This window comes from Mus caroli, unplaced genomic scaffold (genome assembly GCF_978045245.1).
Source record: "Mus caroli unplaced genomic scaffold, Mus_caroli_1 scaffold_3, whole genome shotgun sequence".
Lineage (NCBI taxonomy): Eukaryota > Metazoa > Chordata > Mammalia > Rodentia > Muridae > Mus > Mus caroli.
The window spans coordinates 18,165,156-18,181,141 of NW_028227258.1; the positions used below are offsets into that span (position 1 = coordinate 18,165,156).

Here is a 15,986-nt window from a genome sequence, read left to right on the forward strand (position 1 = left end):
CATTTGCTTGGAAAATTGTTTTCCAGCCTTTCATTCTGAGGTAGTGTCTATCCTTTTCTCTGAGATGAGTTTCCTGTAAGCAGCAAAATGTTGGGTCTTGTTTGTGTAGCCAGTTTGTTAGTCTATGTCTTTTGATCGGGGAGTTGAGTCCATTGATATTAAGAGATATTAAGGAAAAGTAATTGTTGTTTCCTGTTATTTTTGTTGTTAAAGTTGGCATTTTGTTCTTGTGGCTGTCTTCTTTTAGGTTTGTTGAGGGATTACCTTCTTGTTGTTTCTAGGGCGTGGTTCCTGTCCTTGTATTGGTTTTTTTCTGTTATTATCCTTTGAAGGGCTGGATTCGTGGAGAGATAATGTGTGAATTTGGTTTTGTCGTGGAATACTTTGGTTTCTCCATCTATGTTAATTGAGAGTTTGGCTGGGTATAGTAGCCTGGGCTGGAATTTGTGTTCTTTTAGTGTCTGTATAACATCCGTCCAGGATCTTCTGGCTTTCATAGTCTCTGGTGAAAAATCTGGTGTAATTCTGATAGGCTTGCCTTTATATGTTACTTGGCCTTTTTCTCTTACTGCTTTTAGTATTCTATCTTTATTTAGAGCATTTGTTGCTCTGATTATTATGTGTCGGGAGGTATTTCTTTTCTGGTCCAGTCTATTTGGAGTTCTGTAGGCTTCTTGTATGTTCATGGGCATCTCTTTCTTTAGATTTGGGAAGTTTTCTTCTATAATTTTGTTGAAGATGTTTGCTGGTCCTTTGAGTTGAAAATCTTCATTCTCATCCACTCCTATTATCCGTAGGTTTGGTCTTCTCATTGTGTCCTGTATTTCTTGGATGTTTTGAGTTAGGATCTTTTTGCATTTTACATTTTCCTTGATTGTTGTGCCGATGTTCTCTATGGAATCTTCTGCACCTGAGATTCTCTCTTCCATCTCTTGTATTCTGTTGCTGATGCTCGTATCTATGGTTCCAGATTTCTTTCCTAGGGTTTCTATCTCCAGTGTTGCCTCATTTTGGGTTTTCTTTATTGTGTCTACTTCCCTTTTTAGGTCTAGTATGGTTTTGTTCATTTCCATCATCTGTTTGGATGTGTTTTCCTGTTTTTCTGTAAGGACGTCTACCTGTTTGATTATGTTATCGTGTTTTTCTTTAAGGATTTGTAACTCTTTAGCAGTGTTCTCCTGCAATTCTTTAAGGGATTTTTGTGCTTCCTCTTTAGTGTCTTCTGCCTGTTTAGCAGTGTTCTCCTGTATTTCTTTAAGTGTGTTATTAAAGTCCTTCTTGAAGTCCTCTACCATCATCAGGAGATATGCTTTTAAATCCGTGTCTAGCTTTTCCGGTGTGTTGGGGTGCCCTGGACTGGGCGAAGTGGGGGTGCTGGGTTCTGATGATGGTGAGTGGTCTTGGTTTCTGTTAGTAAGGTTATTACGTTTACCTTTCGCCATCTGGTAATCTCTGGGGTTAGTTGTTATCGTTGTCACTGTTTAAAGATTGGAGCAGAAGCTGTGTTCCACTCACCAGCAGTCTCTAAATCCTGTGGCGGGGGTCGTGGGTAGCTGATGGTACCCCGGTGCTGGTCCAGCCGGAAGAGGCCTGTGGTCCTACTCAGGCCGGTTTTCTGCTTCCCTAACTAATGCAGTCTCTGGTCCCGCGTGCAATTGGATTGGAGCAGAAGCTGTGTTCCACTCTCCAGAAGTCTTAAGATCCTGTGGCGGGTGTTGTGGGTAGCTGGCGAGTGTCAGCCTACCCTGCGCCCCAGCTGCCCCGGTGCTTTTCTGACCGGAAGAGGGTTGTGGCCCTATGTAGGTCGGATTTCTCTCTCCCCAACCAGAGCAGTCTCAGGTCCCGCGTGATTGGACTGGAGCAGAAGCTGTGTTCCACTCACCAGCAGTCCCAAAATCCTGCGGCGGGGGTCGTGGGTAGCTGGCGGGTGTCAGGCAACCCTGCGCTCCAGCTACCCCAGCGCTGATCCGGCCGGATGAGGCCTGTGGCCCTACTCAGGCTGGTTTCTGCTTCCCTAACTAATGCAGTCTCAGGTCCCGCGCAATTGGATTGGAGCAGAAGCTGTGCTCCACTCACCAGAAGTCTTAAGATCCTGTGGCGGGTGTTGTGGGTAGCTGGCGAGTGTCAGCAGACCCTGCGCCCCAGCTGCCCCGGTGCTTTTCTGACCGGAAGAGCCATCATTCTGATTCTTATACATTGCCATTTATAACTAGAAGCTCATGATAAGTCAGTGTGTGGTTTACTTACTGGCTTGATCATCTACTGTTTTCTCAAGTCTGTCTAAGGAGACTGCTATGCTGCTTTTCTCATACTGGTGTCCATGAAGTTCTTGAGCCTCTTCCTTGGTGTGTTTTTTCTCTTCATATAACTTATCTTTCAATCCAGCCACTGAGATTTTCATCGATGGAGTCATATGTTTGGCGTTCCTCGCTTTTCACAGCAATGCACTTTGTTTTCCTGGTGTGCCTTTGAATAAGCTAAGAGTGTTGATAACAGTTGTCTTTACAGTTATTTGCTTTCATACTCTATTTCTTCCTGGTTGTTTTCTCTGTTGTGTGTTTTGCCTTCAGTCTCCAGTGTTTGCGGTTTTCCTTCAGATAGCCCCTGTCCCTGAACTAGTGACTCATGCGTGGTAGCATGGCATAATGAAAGAGCTGAGTGGAAGCTTCCAGACAGCACTCCTTACCAGTAGGCTTCCTAATAGGATAACAGTGTCGTAGAGCTCTTTTTTGATTCTTTTCTTTAGCCTTTGGCTTACTCTCAACCTACTTAGCTTTCCCAGGAAAAAAGGCAAAGCCTGATGGGAAAAGAGGACAGGAAGGAAATCCGTACCCACTGTGTTTGGTAGGAGTTCTCCCGATTTCTTTATGCTTTGTTTTCCAAGTCCCTGACCTGAGGGGAAGAAAAGGAAAATAAAATGTCTAGTACTGTAACCTTTCTAGACTCCTTCACCATCTGAAGAGAAGCATTCTTAGCAGGCAGGACCTCCGCATAATAAGTGAATATTAAGTGTTTGTTTTTAAACTTCAAGGAAGAAGCAGGGAGTAAGAGTTTTGCATAAGCTTTTTCATTATACTGTCCCTAGACGCAACTCAGGTCATCAAGTTGGTATGATTCAAGCCAAATTTACAAAGAAAAAATTTACTATGGCAGAGTGTTATACAGACATACCTACATGTACTGTTTTAAACAGGTGTTGATACTCTGCTGTGAACAGATTTGTAACAAATGGCTTAAAAGACAAGGGATGTTACAAGACATGTTTAATTTCACTGTATCCTGTTAACTTATGGATGACAACTCTATCATAAAGATGTGTGTGAACATACTGGAATCTAGAATATGGCTAGATTAAATAAATGTTGGCCAGAAAGCCCTGGGAATCTCTGCATCTCTGCTTCCCTAGCACTGAGATTTTGGCCACAGCTATGACCATCTTTTTCGTATAGGTGCTTAGGATAAAACTTAGTGCTTAAGCTTGCTCAGCAAGTACTTTACTGACTCAACCATCTACCCTGGTTAGACACATCCATGATTCTTGCACAAATTATTCACTAAAATTTGACTATTTAGCTTAATACATAGAAGTTCCAATAAATGTTATCACAGATAAATTTTCTTAATTTATCATGTATATAAAAACAATTAATGCACTCCATATAATATCCTGTAATATTGAATTTATTCCTTCTGAGATATAACTTTAGTGTTTTAACCAAATAATCTACAACCAAATATTTTCTTGAAATTTGTTAAAATTATAGTCCAGTTAGATGTGGTTTGAGAGAAAAATTTAAACTGGATGTTTATAATCATAATTTTAAAAATAATGAAATGTGTTACAGAGTATCATAAAGTTATACAAGGCAATTTGGATGCCTATTTGGAAGATAGAAATTCCTGTTATTACACCGAGGCCACCTGCCTTTAGGAGATCATTCCTGCATAGTGTCTCCTGTTAAAGATGATAGAAGTGTCACGTGTCACAGATGAACACTTCCATCTGTAAAAGCTGGTGGAAAAGACACATCTTTGGAAATGTGTAATTTCTAACTTTTTGTTTTTCTACACTTTTTTTTTGCACTGATTAAATTAAATATGCACTGTTGTACTAGTTAGTTTTTGTCAACTTGGCACAAACTAGGCCTACCTGGGAAGAGAGAACCTAAATTCTGGAATTGTCTTCATCAGATTGTCCTATGGGCATGTCTGTGGGACAGCTTCTTAATTGCTAATTTATGTTCTGTCCCTATGCACATGGTACTCTGTTGTACCAAAAAACGTAGCTGAGCCAGCCAGAGGGAGTAAACAGAAAGGAGCATTTTTCCATGGATGTTGTTTTTAGTTTCTACTTCCAGGTTTCTGCCCCAATTTTCCTCAATTAATAGATTGTGATTCAGACATGATAAGATGAAATAAACTCTTTGCTTTCCAAGTTGGTTTTGGCTAGTGTTTTGTCACAACAATAGAAAGCAAATTAGTGTCATTATTTACCTCAAATCAACCTTGTGATTAAGTTAAAAAAAAAAGGATAGTGTTATGTTAGGTTTCAGACAATCTGGATTCAAAATGTTGCTCCATTATTTGACTGTGTGTACATTAATTAGTTAAAATTCAAGACTTGAATTTATTATCTGAAAAGCGAGATTGATAACATTTATTCCAATAAAATCATCAAAATATGTCTTTTGTTTGAAATATTTGTCACAAGTTATCTTAACTCAATGACATATTGTCTCTTCCACCGAAGGCTGGAAGGCTGTTCTAACCCTCATCAATTATTCTTTTCAGAGAAGTCTATTGATAACATGCTCTTACGAAGCTCTGGAAAATTAAATGTGGGCACCAAGGAGGATGGAGAGAGTACAGCCCCCACCCCTCGGCCCAAGATCCTACGTTGTAAATGCCACCACCACTGTCCAGAAGACTCAGTCAACAATATCTGCAGGTTGGTGATAGAAATGGTTCAAATGTCTCTTTCACACATGATTTCATACCATTTGAAATATACAGTGTTTCCAAGAGTATGACCTGGAGATGGTACTCTATATAGAGAAATATCTAATCATATCTTACCCTGAACTGGTACTTGAGTCTTCTTTTTCCCTAGACACATAAATAGAACACAGATCTCAGGCTCCTTGTCAATGAACAAAAACTATTATGTTCTTCAAAAACCTTTGCATATTCATGTAACATAGGTTCCATGTATATATGCTGATCGATCTTGTTGCAACCACTCACCATACCAAGATTGTTAGTATTTTGCACTGGTAAGAGATTAATAAACTGTTTCTGGAAAGCAGTTCTCTGATGGAGTTTAGATGAATTCAACACATGTCAGTAGAGAAATTGTCACAGTCATGAAACTATGACATTGGAAATAATGTGTTATAAAGACAAAGAGTTCAGTTTTAAATAAGCTAAAGCATTTTTCTTTGTATACATCTTTATACAGCTACATCCATTTGGATAGTTAGGATACCTGTTTGTCACCTACAGTAGGGAACAAGTACAAAGAAAGCCAAAGCTTCTTGGGACTGGAGCAGAGCAAGAGAGAAAGTGCTAACTACCCCTAGCATCATGGCTCCTGGGAGTGATGTCAGAGATGCAGAGTGTGCATAGAGGGGTCAGGTCTCCAATGGAGAGAGAAACTACCAGTTTCAGAGTCTAGGAAGAATATCTCAGTAACTGATTAGACTGCCATTGGCCAGGAAGGCACGTCAAACTGAGTCAAACATTTTTGTTGGGGTGGAGAGGTTTTATAACGCTTATCATGATGAGGACTCTGATACATGTTATTGTACTAGTATCCCTAGTCCAAAAATGACAAATTTAGAATGTTCCCAAAAGGGAGGTGTGATTCCACCAGTGGAAATTTCCTCACCTGACTTCATGTGATGGGTCACAGGCAGAATGCAGGCACACTAAAAATATTGTGTAAAATTATGTTCCTTCTCTGTTTGTATATGACACATAAGACATAAATAAACTACACGGTTGGGTTTAAGTTCCATCCCCAAGATATCACATTAAGAATCTACAAATATTTTAAAAATCTAAAAAGAATAATAAAATAGAGCAGTGGCCAGTGTTAGCTAGGGAATATACTCCTTCAGAATTTGCAGGCTTGTTGGGCGGTGATGGCGCACACCTTTAATTCCAGCACTTGGGAGGCAGAGGCAGGCGGATTTCTGGGTTTGAGGACAGCCTGGTCTACAGAGTAAGTTCCAGGACAGCTAGAGTTACACAGAGAAACCCTGTCTCAAAAAAAAAGCAAAAACAAACAGAGAGAGAGACAGAGAGAGAGAGAGAGAGAGAGAGAGAGAGAGAGAGAGAGAGAGAGAGAGAGAGAGAGAATGAATTTGCAGGTTTACAAAGGAAGTGTTTGTTTTTCTCACTTAGATGTGCTGAGCGCTGCTGGCTTGCTGAACTGTGGCTTGAGAGTGATTTTTTGGACTTAAGCTTGCCATGCTCCTCTTCTTTCTTTGGGGGACAGGAGCTACACAGGACATTCTTTCTATTATGAGTATAAGAGCAACATCCTACAGCCTCTATCTACTCCAGTGCTTCACTAACCAGATGAAGTGGTAGAGTGAAGAAGCTCAAAGTTGAAGGGAAACCATAGCTATGGTGAAACAGGGCCAGGGTCAGTTGTGGAACACTGTCTGCTAAAGTAGGGCAGAACCATGAGACATTGCAAACTTAGGTCAAGGAGAATATCCAAGGGGACAAACAGAAATATGTGTCATGGAAACTAGTGTTAGTGAGGAAGATATGTGAGCTGCATTGGGTGCAGCCAGAGGTTGAATGTGACAAGGACTAAAAGTAGAATTCAGAACCGATGGCATTAATTAGAGTAATTCAGAGATATTTAAGGTAGGAGAGATGGCAACCAGATTGGGATGGGATTTTAATTATGTAGTGGTCAAACTTGAATTTATTGTAGTAAGGAAAACAGAGATAAAACAATAATAACATTGGAATCCCTCAAAAGAACGTGAATATGCCACTCAGTATTGATGTGTTGACTTGTAGAAGTCAACAGAGAACTAGTATTTACTGAACTGATCCTATGATTCCCCTCACCCATCTAATACAGCATTCTTGTGAAAATGCAATAGTTACTGTTTATACCCAGGTAAGAATGGGAGGTTCTCAAAGGTTATGTTATCCAAAGTCACTATGATGATATGATCAAAAAAAGTTGGCGAGAACTCCAAGTTGTGAATTCTTGATCAGCAGCCAACCCTGCTGGGTTCTCTGAGGACATTTCTCTTTTGTGCATGGTGCTCATTTTGCGAGTGAGGAGCCGATTCCAGGTGAGTCTTCTCATGGATGGATCACAGGGACCATCTCTGTTCTTATTCTGGGACAGTGGTTTTCAGCCTATGGACCATGATCCCCAAAGATCATCAGAAAACACTGATATTTATATTACAATTTATAACTGTAATTATAATTATGAAGTAGCAACAAAATATGTTATGATTAGAATTATCACCACATGAGGAACTGTGTGAAAGGGTTGCAACATTAGGAAGGTTGAGAGCCACTGCTAAGACGTAGAAGAAGCACATGGTGTTGTCTCATTTCTGCAAGGCCATTCTCTAGTCCTTCCTTCTAAAGCATTACTTCTCAAACTCTTTCTGTTAACAAATACCCCTCCACACACACACAACGCTGAGCACGAGTACTTTCCTAAACTTCCATGAGGATCAATTATTAAAGCCATTCATTTAAACGCTTGCAAATATTTGTCCTTTTTAATGTTTTAGTAAGTTTCAGCAGACATGAATTTACTATATCAAATTGCTATACAAGTTTCAGGTTCTGCTTTAATATCTTTACAGACCAGCAGTGAGCAGTTTGCTGTTCTGACTCTTGTACTCCTAGCAAAGCAGTTTGAAGGTCAAGGGTACACTTTTTTATGGATTATATAATATCTGGTATAACCTGTTTGCCTTTAGATTCTGTGCTACACAAAAATCGCTCAAGCTAAATGTCTCAAATAGGTTTCTTATTCAGTATCACTTCCACCACCCTTTAGAAAGTAATCCAGTAGTGAGACAACCAAGATTGTTTCATACTTAAATCCATTGCGAAATTTCATTGGCTAAGTCAGAAAACATAGGTGGAGGTTAGGGGTTGTAAATTCTTCAGTACTCTCGTTTTTTTGTTTGTTTGTTTTTACTAGCCAACGACAAGTTATAATGATTGAGCCAGATGTGTGGTGAACACCTTTAATCTCAGCATTAGAAAAGTAAATATAGAGGGTAGGCTGCAAGTTCAAGACCAGCCTGGCCTGTTGTGAGTACAGTGTTTGCATCTATAATCACAAGCGAGGGGTAAGGCCATTGAGACTTCTCCCCTAAGGAGATTTCTGTCTTCTAAGTAAGCTTCCAGGTGTCCTGCTGTGTTGTAGCCATTCCATTTACTGACTTTGCTGAGTGGACTGCAGATCATTACTGCAGCCTTCTGAGCTGCAAAGCCTAAGTCAACCCTTCTTAGGTGGTTTTCCCCATGTCCTCCTCTGTGTCACTTTCTCATTCTAGCAAACGTTGGCTCAGACTTGCTTCTTTACTTTCCCTATATGTGCTCTTATCTGGCTTTACGAGTCCCTTACCTTCTTAGAGTCTTTGATAGAATTTTTTTATAATGTGAGTGCTTGTCTCATGACCATCCTCTGGTCTATCCATTTGTAATCACTACCATTTGTTTATCTTTCAGGAATAATTTTAATACTTCCTCATTTAAATTACTGGTTTCTGATCAGAAATTCTCCTGCGTGAGTAGTTATCACATATAGTAAGTTGACATGCTTGTTTGTATGAAGAATATGCATATGATACTAGCTGTTTGAAAGAGGAATTAGGTCTCCAGCTGTGGTTGTCTTTCTTGTTATCTTCTCCTCCTTCTCCCTCTCCTCTTCTTCCTCCATCACTCTCTTATTCCTCCTCCTCCTCCTTCTTTTTCTTCTTCTTCATCCTCTTTTTCTCTTCCTCTTTCTCCTCCACTTCCCCCCTCCTCCTCCTTTAATACAAGATCTCATCATGGAACCCTTTCTGGCATGGAACTCTTTTTGTAGATCAGGCTGGCCTTGAACTCATAGACCCCACCTACTTCGGCCTCCCAGATGCTAGCTAACTGTATGTCTTGAAGCACAGGTGTGAAATAAAAAGCTAACGAGCATGCTAAATATCATTAGAGTCATTCAATTTTTCTTTTTTTTTTCAAATGACAATGGTTTTTAATACAATATTTGAAATCAGTGTAGCATTAAGAAGTTAACTTATTTCATTCATTAACAAACTGTCAGGAAGTCCCACATATTACCACTAAAGGCATTAATATTAAAAAGAGATTACATATTCTTTAAAAGGCCATAGACCAAGGAGATACAAAGTACAATTGATATTTTCTTTAAGAATACAAATTGTCTGTGGAATTTCTTCTAGGGTATCCTCAGGGAGTTTTTGTATTAGGAGTAGAGAAAATGTAGTATCAGTTTAAGAGTGATCCTTTGAGAGTGGTAGACTATGGATTTTTCTTTTTTTTTTAATTAGGTATTATTCATTTCATTTACATTTCCAGTGATATTCCAAAAGTCCCCCACACCCTCCCCTACCCATTCCCCCACTCACCCACTGCCACTTCTTGGCCCTGGCGTTCCCCTGTACTGAGGCATATAAAGTTTGCAAGACCAATGAGCCTCTCTTTCGACTGATGGCCGACTAGGCCATCTTCTGATACATATGCAGCTAGAGACACGAGCTCCAGGGGGTACTGGGTAGTTTATATTATTGTTCCACCTATAGGGTTGTAGATCCCCCCAGCTCCTTGGGTATTTTCTCTAGCTCCTCCATTGGGGGCTCTGTGATCCATCCAATGGCTGACTGTGAGCATCCACTTCTGTGTTTGCTAGGCCCCAGCATATTCTCACAAGAGACAGTACTGCAGTTTGGACAAGGCCTTGTGACTAGTAGAAAAAAATCAAGATTCTCATTATTTCATAGGAAACAAACAATAGGACATAAAATGTTGGTAGCTGCCATTATGCCTGCCCCAAGTAGGAAAAGACAAGCAAATGGGCCCTGCATAACTTATGCTTTGTGGTAATTTGTATTTCAAGATAGGTAATTTATTGAAGATCATGAAATGGCTCTAACAATTGAGAACCTTCTAACTGAAACAGAAAATTATAAGCAAAATCTCACAATGCTATTATCAATTTTTCTAGTGTTGGCCAGCCAAATTAAACACCATGGATGGTGAGATTATCTTTTCTAGTTGGAGGTGTGGATTCCAAATAATTTTACTTAAGAGAACACTGACTCCTCCACTATGACCTGTGATTTTGTCATTACTCTGATATTTTAAGTCAGTTGAAGGCTTTTATAAGAACTAAGTATTTTTTTACATCTCATTCTCAGACCTGAGAGTAAATGGGACCAATTTGGTAACTGGTTTAATCAAAACTAAATAGTATTGGGCCTGTTTAGATTATCCAGTGGAGATTTCAGAGAAGAGATAGAGAATGTCAATTCTCTCCAGCAACACTATTAATATACAGATTGGTCAGGTAAATAAAACAGGAGAGAGGAGCGCTTTTGAAGGACTATTAGAGATTGTAAGGCTCTGCAAATGGTAGTAAGAGTAAAAATCTATATGTAAAGATCTACAGATACTTAATGAATATAAAATTGGGCCAGTATTTTAAAAAGTTGGCTTCATAGAAAAATAAGTTCTTCATAGAAAAATCAGCCAGTGTGAATGGCAGCAAAGGATGCTGGCTAGAGAGAGAGACAGTTCTCAAACACAGAGTCAAAGGCAACTTCCATATGGGTACTTTGTCATCAATGCTGGTAACTTCATACCCCCTTCCCATATAATGACCCAAAAGAGAAAAGAACAGAGACTCACACAGTAATATTTTTGTATTCCCTCTGCCTATAGAAATCCACTTATGTCATAGGTTAGGGAAGAAGATGATTAATAAAACCCTTAGGAATCTGCAGCTTTGGAAACTGCCACAGCCTACCCTTCCTTGCTCTTCCACAGCCTGTTGGTGAAAACACAAGCTAGCTTATGGTTTCTATCCCTGCTGCCTGAAGTTTTTGTCTTCCCTTTAGAATCAGTCTGAATAGTCTATGTTCTCCTCAAATCGAGACTGCCTCTTCCTTGTGCTGCCTCTTTTGGTCCCTGATGCTTGAGTGTGTTCCACATACGAAAAAAAAAGAACTGTCCTCGACAAAACTGCTGTATGTGAGCTATTGGCTACTTACTGATAAAAATCTACAAAATCAAATAGCAACTGTACAAATTGTGTATTCCATTAGATTACTTGTGCTGGAAAATTTGAAAACTTATCGTGCTCCCTTGAAAGTGAAACAAGTATTTTCAAAGACATAGTGTTCTCAGTCTGCTCTTTAAAATGGATTATGATCGAAACTTAAACTCAAAGGAAATTCAAGCATTCAAGAATTTGGTACAACTTTGAAAATGTGCAGGGCTAGTTATTGATCGCTGGGAACTGTCAGTCCTTGGAGGCATTAAAGAGTGGTTTTCAGCCATAACCTCGAAGCTATCTTTCTAGTCCTATTTCCCTCCCTTTGAATAAAGGTATTATTGATGCCATTGTATATGACTTGTGAAACTGCTTTCTATACCTCAGCAATAACTCACAATGGGACTGGGTCCCAGAAGGCTGTTGTAAATCCAATAGACTAGAAGTGAGAAGAATTAACATCACTGCAGTCTCTAGATGCATAGCAGCCTAACAGAGAATCACTAACTCCCCCAAACCTTTGAAACAGGAAGACCCCCTCTTGCTAGTGTGGGCTCACTAGGGACCACTAAGTCTTCTAAAGCAGTCAGTCTCCTTCCTTCTTTCTGGGTGTTTCAAACTTTCCTTTGCTTTTAGAATACTGAACACATTAAAAAATAAAACATGAACCTGAAGAGCTATTGAATCGGGGATTATAACAAATATTACTTTGATCTCATGTCACCTTTAACTTGCTGAGTGTTTTGCATTTTTATTGAGTAACTACTGTATCACTGAGAATCCATGACTGATTTTTTTAATGTTCACCCAATTCTCAGTCCATTTGTCACTGCCTCTTTCCTTCCTGTGACACAGAGGGACAACTCACTAATTGTCAGTTACATTCATTGGCTGTGTGTCACTGTCCACATTCATAACCATTACTGTAACCCAACGATTCATCCATTAGTCACCTATGCATTTCACTTCATAACATTATTCCTCCTTTGACTTCCTTCATAGTTCTTCGTCTCATTGGCTCCTACACTATGAGAATGGTGACACAAGCTTGGATACTTGGGCAGCAGAATAGTTTTTAAAACCTGATATCAGGGAGTAACTGCCCTTTCTGACACCCAATAGGCATCTTGATGGTGGGAATAGTTGGCCAGCTTGGACTCCAGAGCATTGGTGCTTACTACAGAGTTAAAGGATTTCAAGTAATGCTCCACCTTCTGTAATTGTTCTGCTAGTTACCAGTTAATGTCCTTTGTTGGACAGGCACTCCAGTATGAGGTTTATAAAATATATTTGCTGTGTTGTAGATAATCAACAAAGAAATCTTTCTCTCCTTCTCCTCTCATAGTCTCCACATATTTATTTCTTTCTAAATTTATGACATTGTATAGTGATCCTATATTCCAGGATGCCTCTTTCTTTCTCTCTATCCCTAATATATGCAATCATGTGTGCAGGCATACATACACACATATGTACTTACATACATACATACATATTATGTTTGTCTTATTTGTATTGGTATTTTACCTGCACATGTGTATGTCGACCATACCCATTAGCAAACCCTGGAGAAGCAAGAAGGTGCTGGATGTTTGGAAATGAAGTTACAGATGGTTTTTAGCCATTGTATGGCTGCTAGGAGTTGGGATCAGGTTTTCTGCAAGAGAAACTAGTTGCTCTTAATTTCTGCACAATATCTTTATCCCCCTTCTTCTTCACATTTCTAGCTCTCAGATCTGCAAACAGGTTTTTAGTTTTAAAACTTGGTTTACTCTTCATTTTGTTGTATCATAAGTTGCCAACAACTTGACTCCCCCCTTCCCTCCCTTTAGTTGTGCTTGTTTGCTTGGTGGGGGGTTCTTATGGATTACCCTAATGTCCATTTCTGCACACCACGATTTTGAGTAATACATTATATCATCTCAGATTTAATGCCTTATGTTGACTCCTCTACTGCCTAGGAAGTTCAACTGAGAAATACTTTCACCAATAGCCTGAACACAGAGGAAACCACATGAAGAGTATTCACTCAGATTGCTTGTGGTGAAGGTCCGTCTTACATATTGCCTTCAGTACTGTGTGTTTTACACTCCCGCTGAGGTTTCAGTCCGTTGAGTAAAAAGCTCCAAAGAATTTGAGGGTGGACTGTTCACAGGCATTTTTTCTTCTACAGCATCATGCATCCATTTGACCAGAGTCAAACAGGGATTTATCACTCCCCTTCCCAGCCAGTCACTAGTCTGTTCCAGCTCCGCCCTTCAATGTTTTATAAATTGAGACATGTTGGATCACTTGAGACCTAAAAACTAAGTAAACAGTTGTAAGGATGTTGATGGTAACTCGAGGGCTAATGCATGGCTGAACGCTGCTCCCACTAATGCAAGCAGACAGACCTACAAATCACGGCTCATACAGCTCTCACAGCTTTGTTCCCATGACCTTTGGCACTCCATTGTCACGCGCCTTGGACACTGCACATGCATATGGATGAGCAGGGGATGGAAGATGTGGACTCCATGCTCTCTTTCTAGGGACACGGATGGCAGCTTGTGACTTATTGGAAACCCACAGTATAAGTCCTGATTTATGAGGAGAATCTATCTCTTTGTACACAGCCCTGTATACACAAGTTATTCTTTTCCGTTTATTCCCAGGTTAGCGGATAATGAGTGGGAGTAAATAAGAGGACTTCCAATTCAAGGCCCAATGCTGTAACTGTTTCTGTTCATCCTTATATATATTTATAATTTCTCACGAAGTCAATTTCACCATATGTAAAACAGAAATGGTATTATCTTCAAATGATCAATAAGAAGATTAGATGTCATGTAACAACTGAAAGTCATTTTTATTTAGGACACATTAAAATTTACTAAAATCAAAAAAATTTCTATAAATTCTATTCTTATCCATACCCAGTAGTGTTTGCTGCCATGCTCAGTGTCTTGCTGTGCCATGCCAGTCCAAAGAGAGAGAGAGAGAGAGAGCTAAGAACCTTAGCCTGCATCGCCTCTGCTGTGATTGGTTAATCCCACTTCTGCCTATCTTCCACCACCCTGCCTTAGATGTGTGTATTTCACTGCCTCCAATGAGAGCCAATCCCTGCACTCTCAGGCACAGGTTCCAGCTTTGCTTTGCCTCCCTCTCTTTCTCAGTGACTTTGTGATATTTGGGAAACTACTAAAGTTCTCTGACCCTTAGTCTCCTCACATAAAGGGTAGGGATGGTATTAGGTTGTCTGTCTGGAAAGGTGATAGGGACAAGATAAGTTCACTGAGAATATAAATGATTTTTAATGGTAATTAATGATACATGGAAATTTCACTCTCCTCTTTCCTGAGTTTCTAAGTGAAGAGAAAACAACTTTAATGATCAGTGCATCTACTTTCATAGATGCAGATGTTGGGAGGTCCTCAACAGTGTGTAGGGAAAAACAACAGCAGCAACAAAACAACAACAACAACAAAAAACAAACAAAACCAACAGCATGACTTTTCCCTGTCTATGATGAAGCCAATGGAATTAATTTAACTTTATTTTTATGAGTCCTGTGTTCTCTTCCCTCACTCTCTTCCTTGTCCTGTTTGGTCTTCAGCACAGATGGGTACTGCTTCACAATGATAGAAGAAGATGACTCTGGAACGCCTGTTGTCACCTCTGGATGTCTAGGACTAGAAGGGTCAGATTTTCAATGTCGTGTAAGGAAAATAACTTGAATTTACTTTGTAACTTGCATTGACAAGATAAAGTAAGCCCTTTGACATTGCTATCCCATGTTGAATAATTTGCAAAATAATTGAAAATTCTCAATAGTCAATTCTTTCTTCATTTTCAAACCATGTTTTTTAAAATTAGCTATTAACATATTACTTAGTTTCCAGCTAGACTATCTTTAAAATCCAGAGTATTTATTGGTTAAATTAAGACTTCATTATTTGCTTATCCAGTGTACTCTGGTTGCTACAAGTACAGTAATATTTTATTGAAATGGAAATGCTGTAATGGTACATTATAATTTGAAATAAGTTTTCTGGTGGAAACTAACCTTTCTTTTCAAGATTTTGAGCAAAATTATTAGAATATTAAATATGGTTTTTTTAGTGACAATCTGTCCAAATTTTAGATGGTATGGCATTGAAATATGGAGGACACCCACTAATAGCTGTTGGCATTTCATTTTAGGACACTCCCATTCCTCATCAAAGAAGATCAATTGAATGCTGCACAGAAAGGAATGAGTGTAATAAAGACCTCCACCCCACTCTGCCTCCTCTCAAGGACAGAGGTAAGAGGGGTGAAGGGGGCTTTGCTTACTGGAAATGAGCACTGGACTCTCTTATTTTGCCAAATTGACAATGGTTGCTTTTAATTGCTCTCATTACCCACTGCTGGAGTAGAGTGCTGACATCATGACAATCAACAAAGGCGCAAAGATCATGGCTCAGTGGTTGTGTATAGCTGTATTCTTAAGATCCCTGTTGACTTCTCCCCACCTCTCGCCAGATAGCTCCAGTTTGGACAGCTTACAGGGAACTGCTAGTAGGTAGAGAAAATAAATAGTGCTGCATACTTACTCTCTAATATCATTTGGAATTGGGTCTTAATTAAATCTACTCTGCCATAATATGCATTCGAAAAATAAAGACCTTATAAATGACTAAATGAAAGATTGTTTCATCTACCACATTTTATTTTATCT

General features: G+C 39.5%; 1 protein-coding gene across 7 annotated transcripts in view; it reads left to right on the forward strand.

Annotated features, from left to right (window-relative positions):
• The window catches only part of Bmpr1b (bone morphogenetic protein receptor type 1B), a 335,320-nt gene that overhangs the window by 285,445 nt on the left and 33,889 nt on the right, over window positions 1-15,986 (forward strand). For 6 of the 7 annotated variants that reach the window (XM_085835481.1, XM_085835483.1, XM_085835482.1 and 3 more), the window contains 3 exons: window positions 4,792-4,948; window positions 14,883-14,985; window positions 15,470-15,572. In XM_085835481.1, coding sequence (XP_085691607.1) covers window positions 4,809-4,948; window positions 14,883-14,985; window positions 15,470-15,572 — 346 coding nt within the window. In that variant the 5' untranslated portion in view covers window positions 4,792-4,808. The remainder of the gene's footprint in view (window positions 1-4,791; window positions 4,949-14,882; window positions 14,986-15,469; window positions 15,573-15,986) is intronic. The other variant, XM_029475533.2, reaches the window with a different exon arrangement.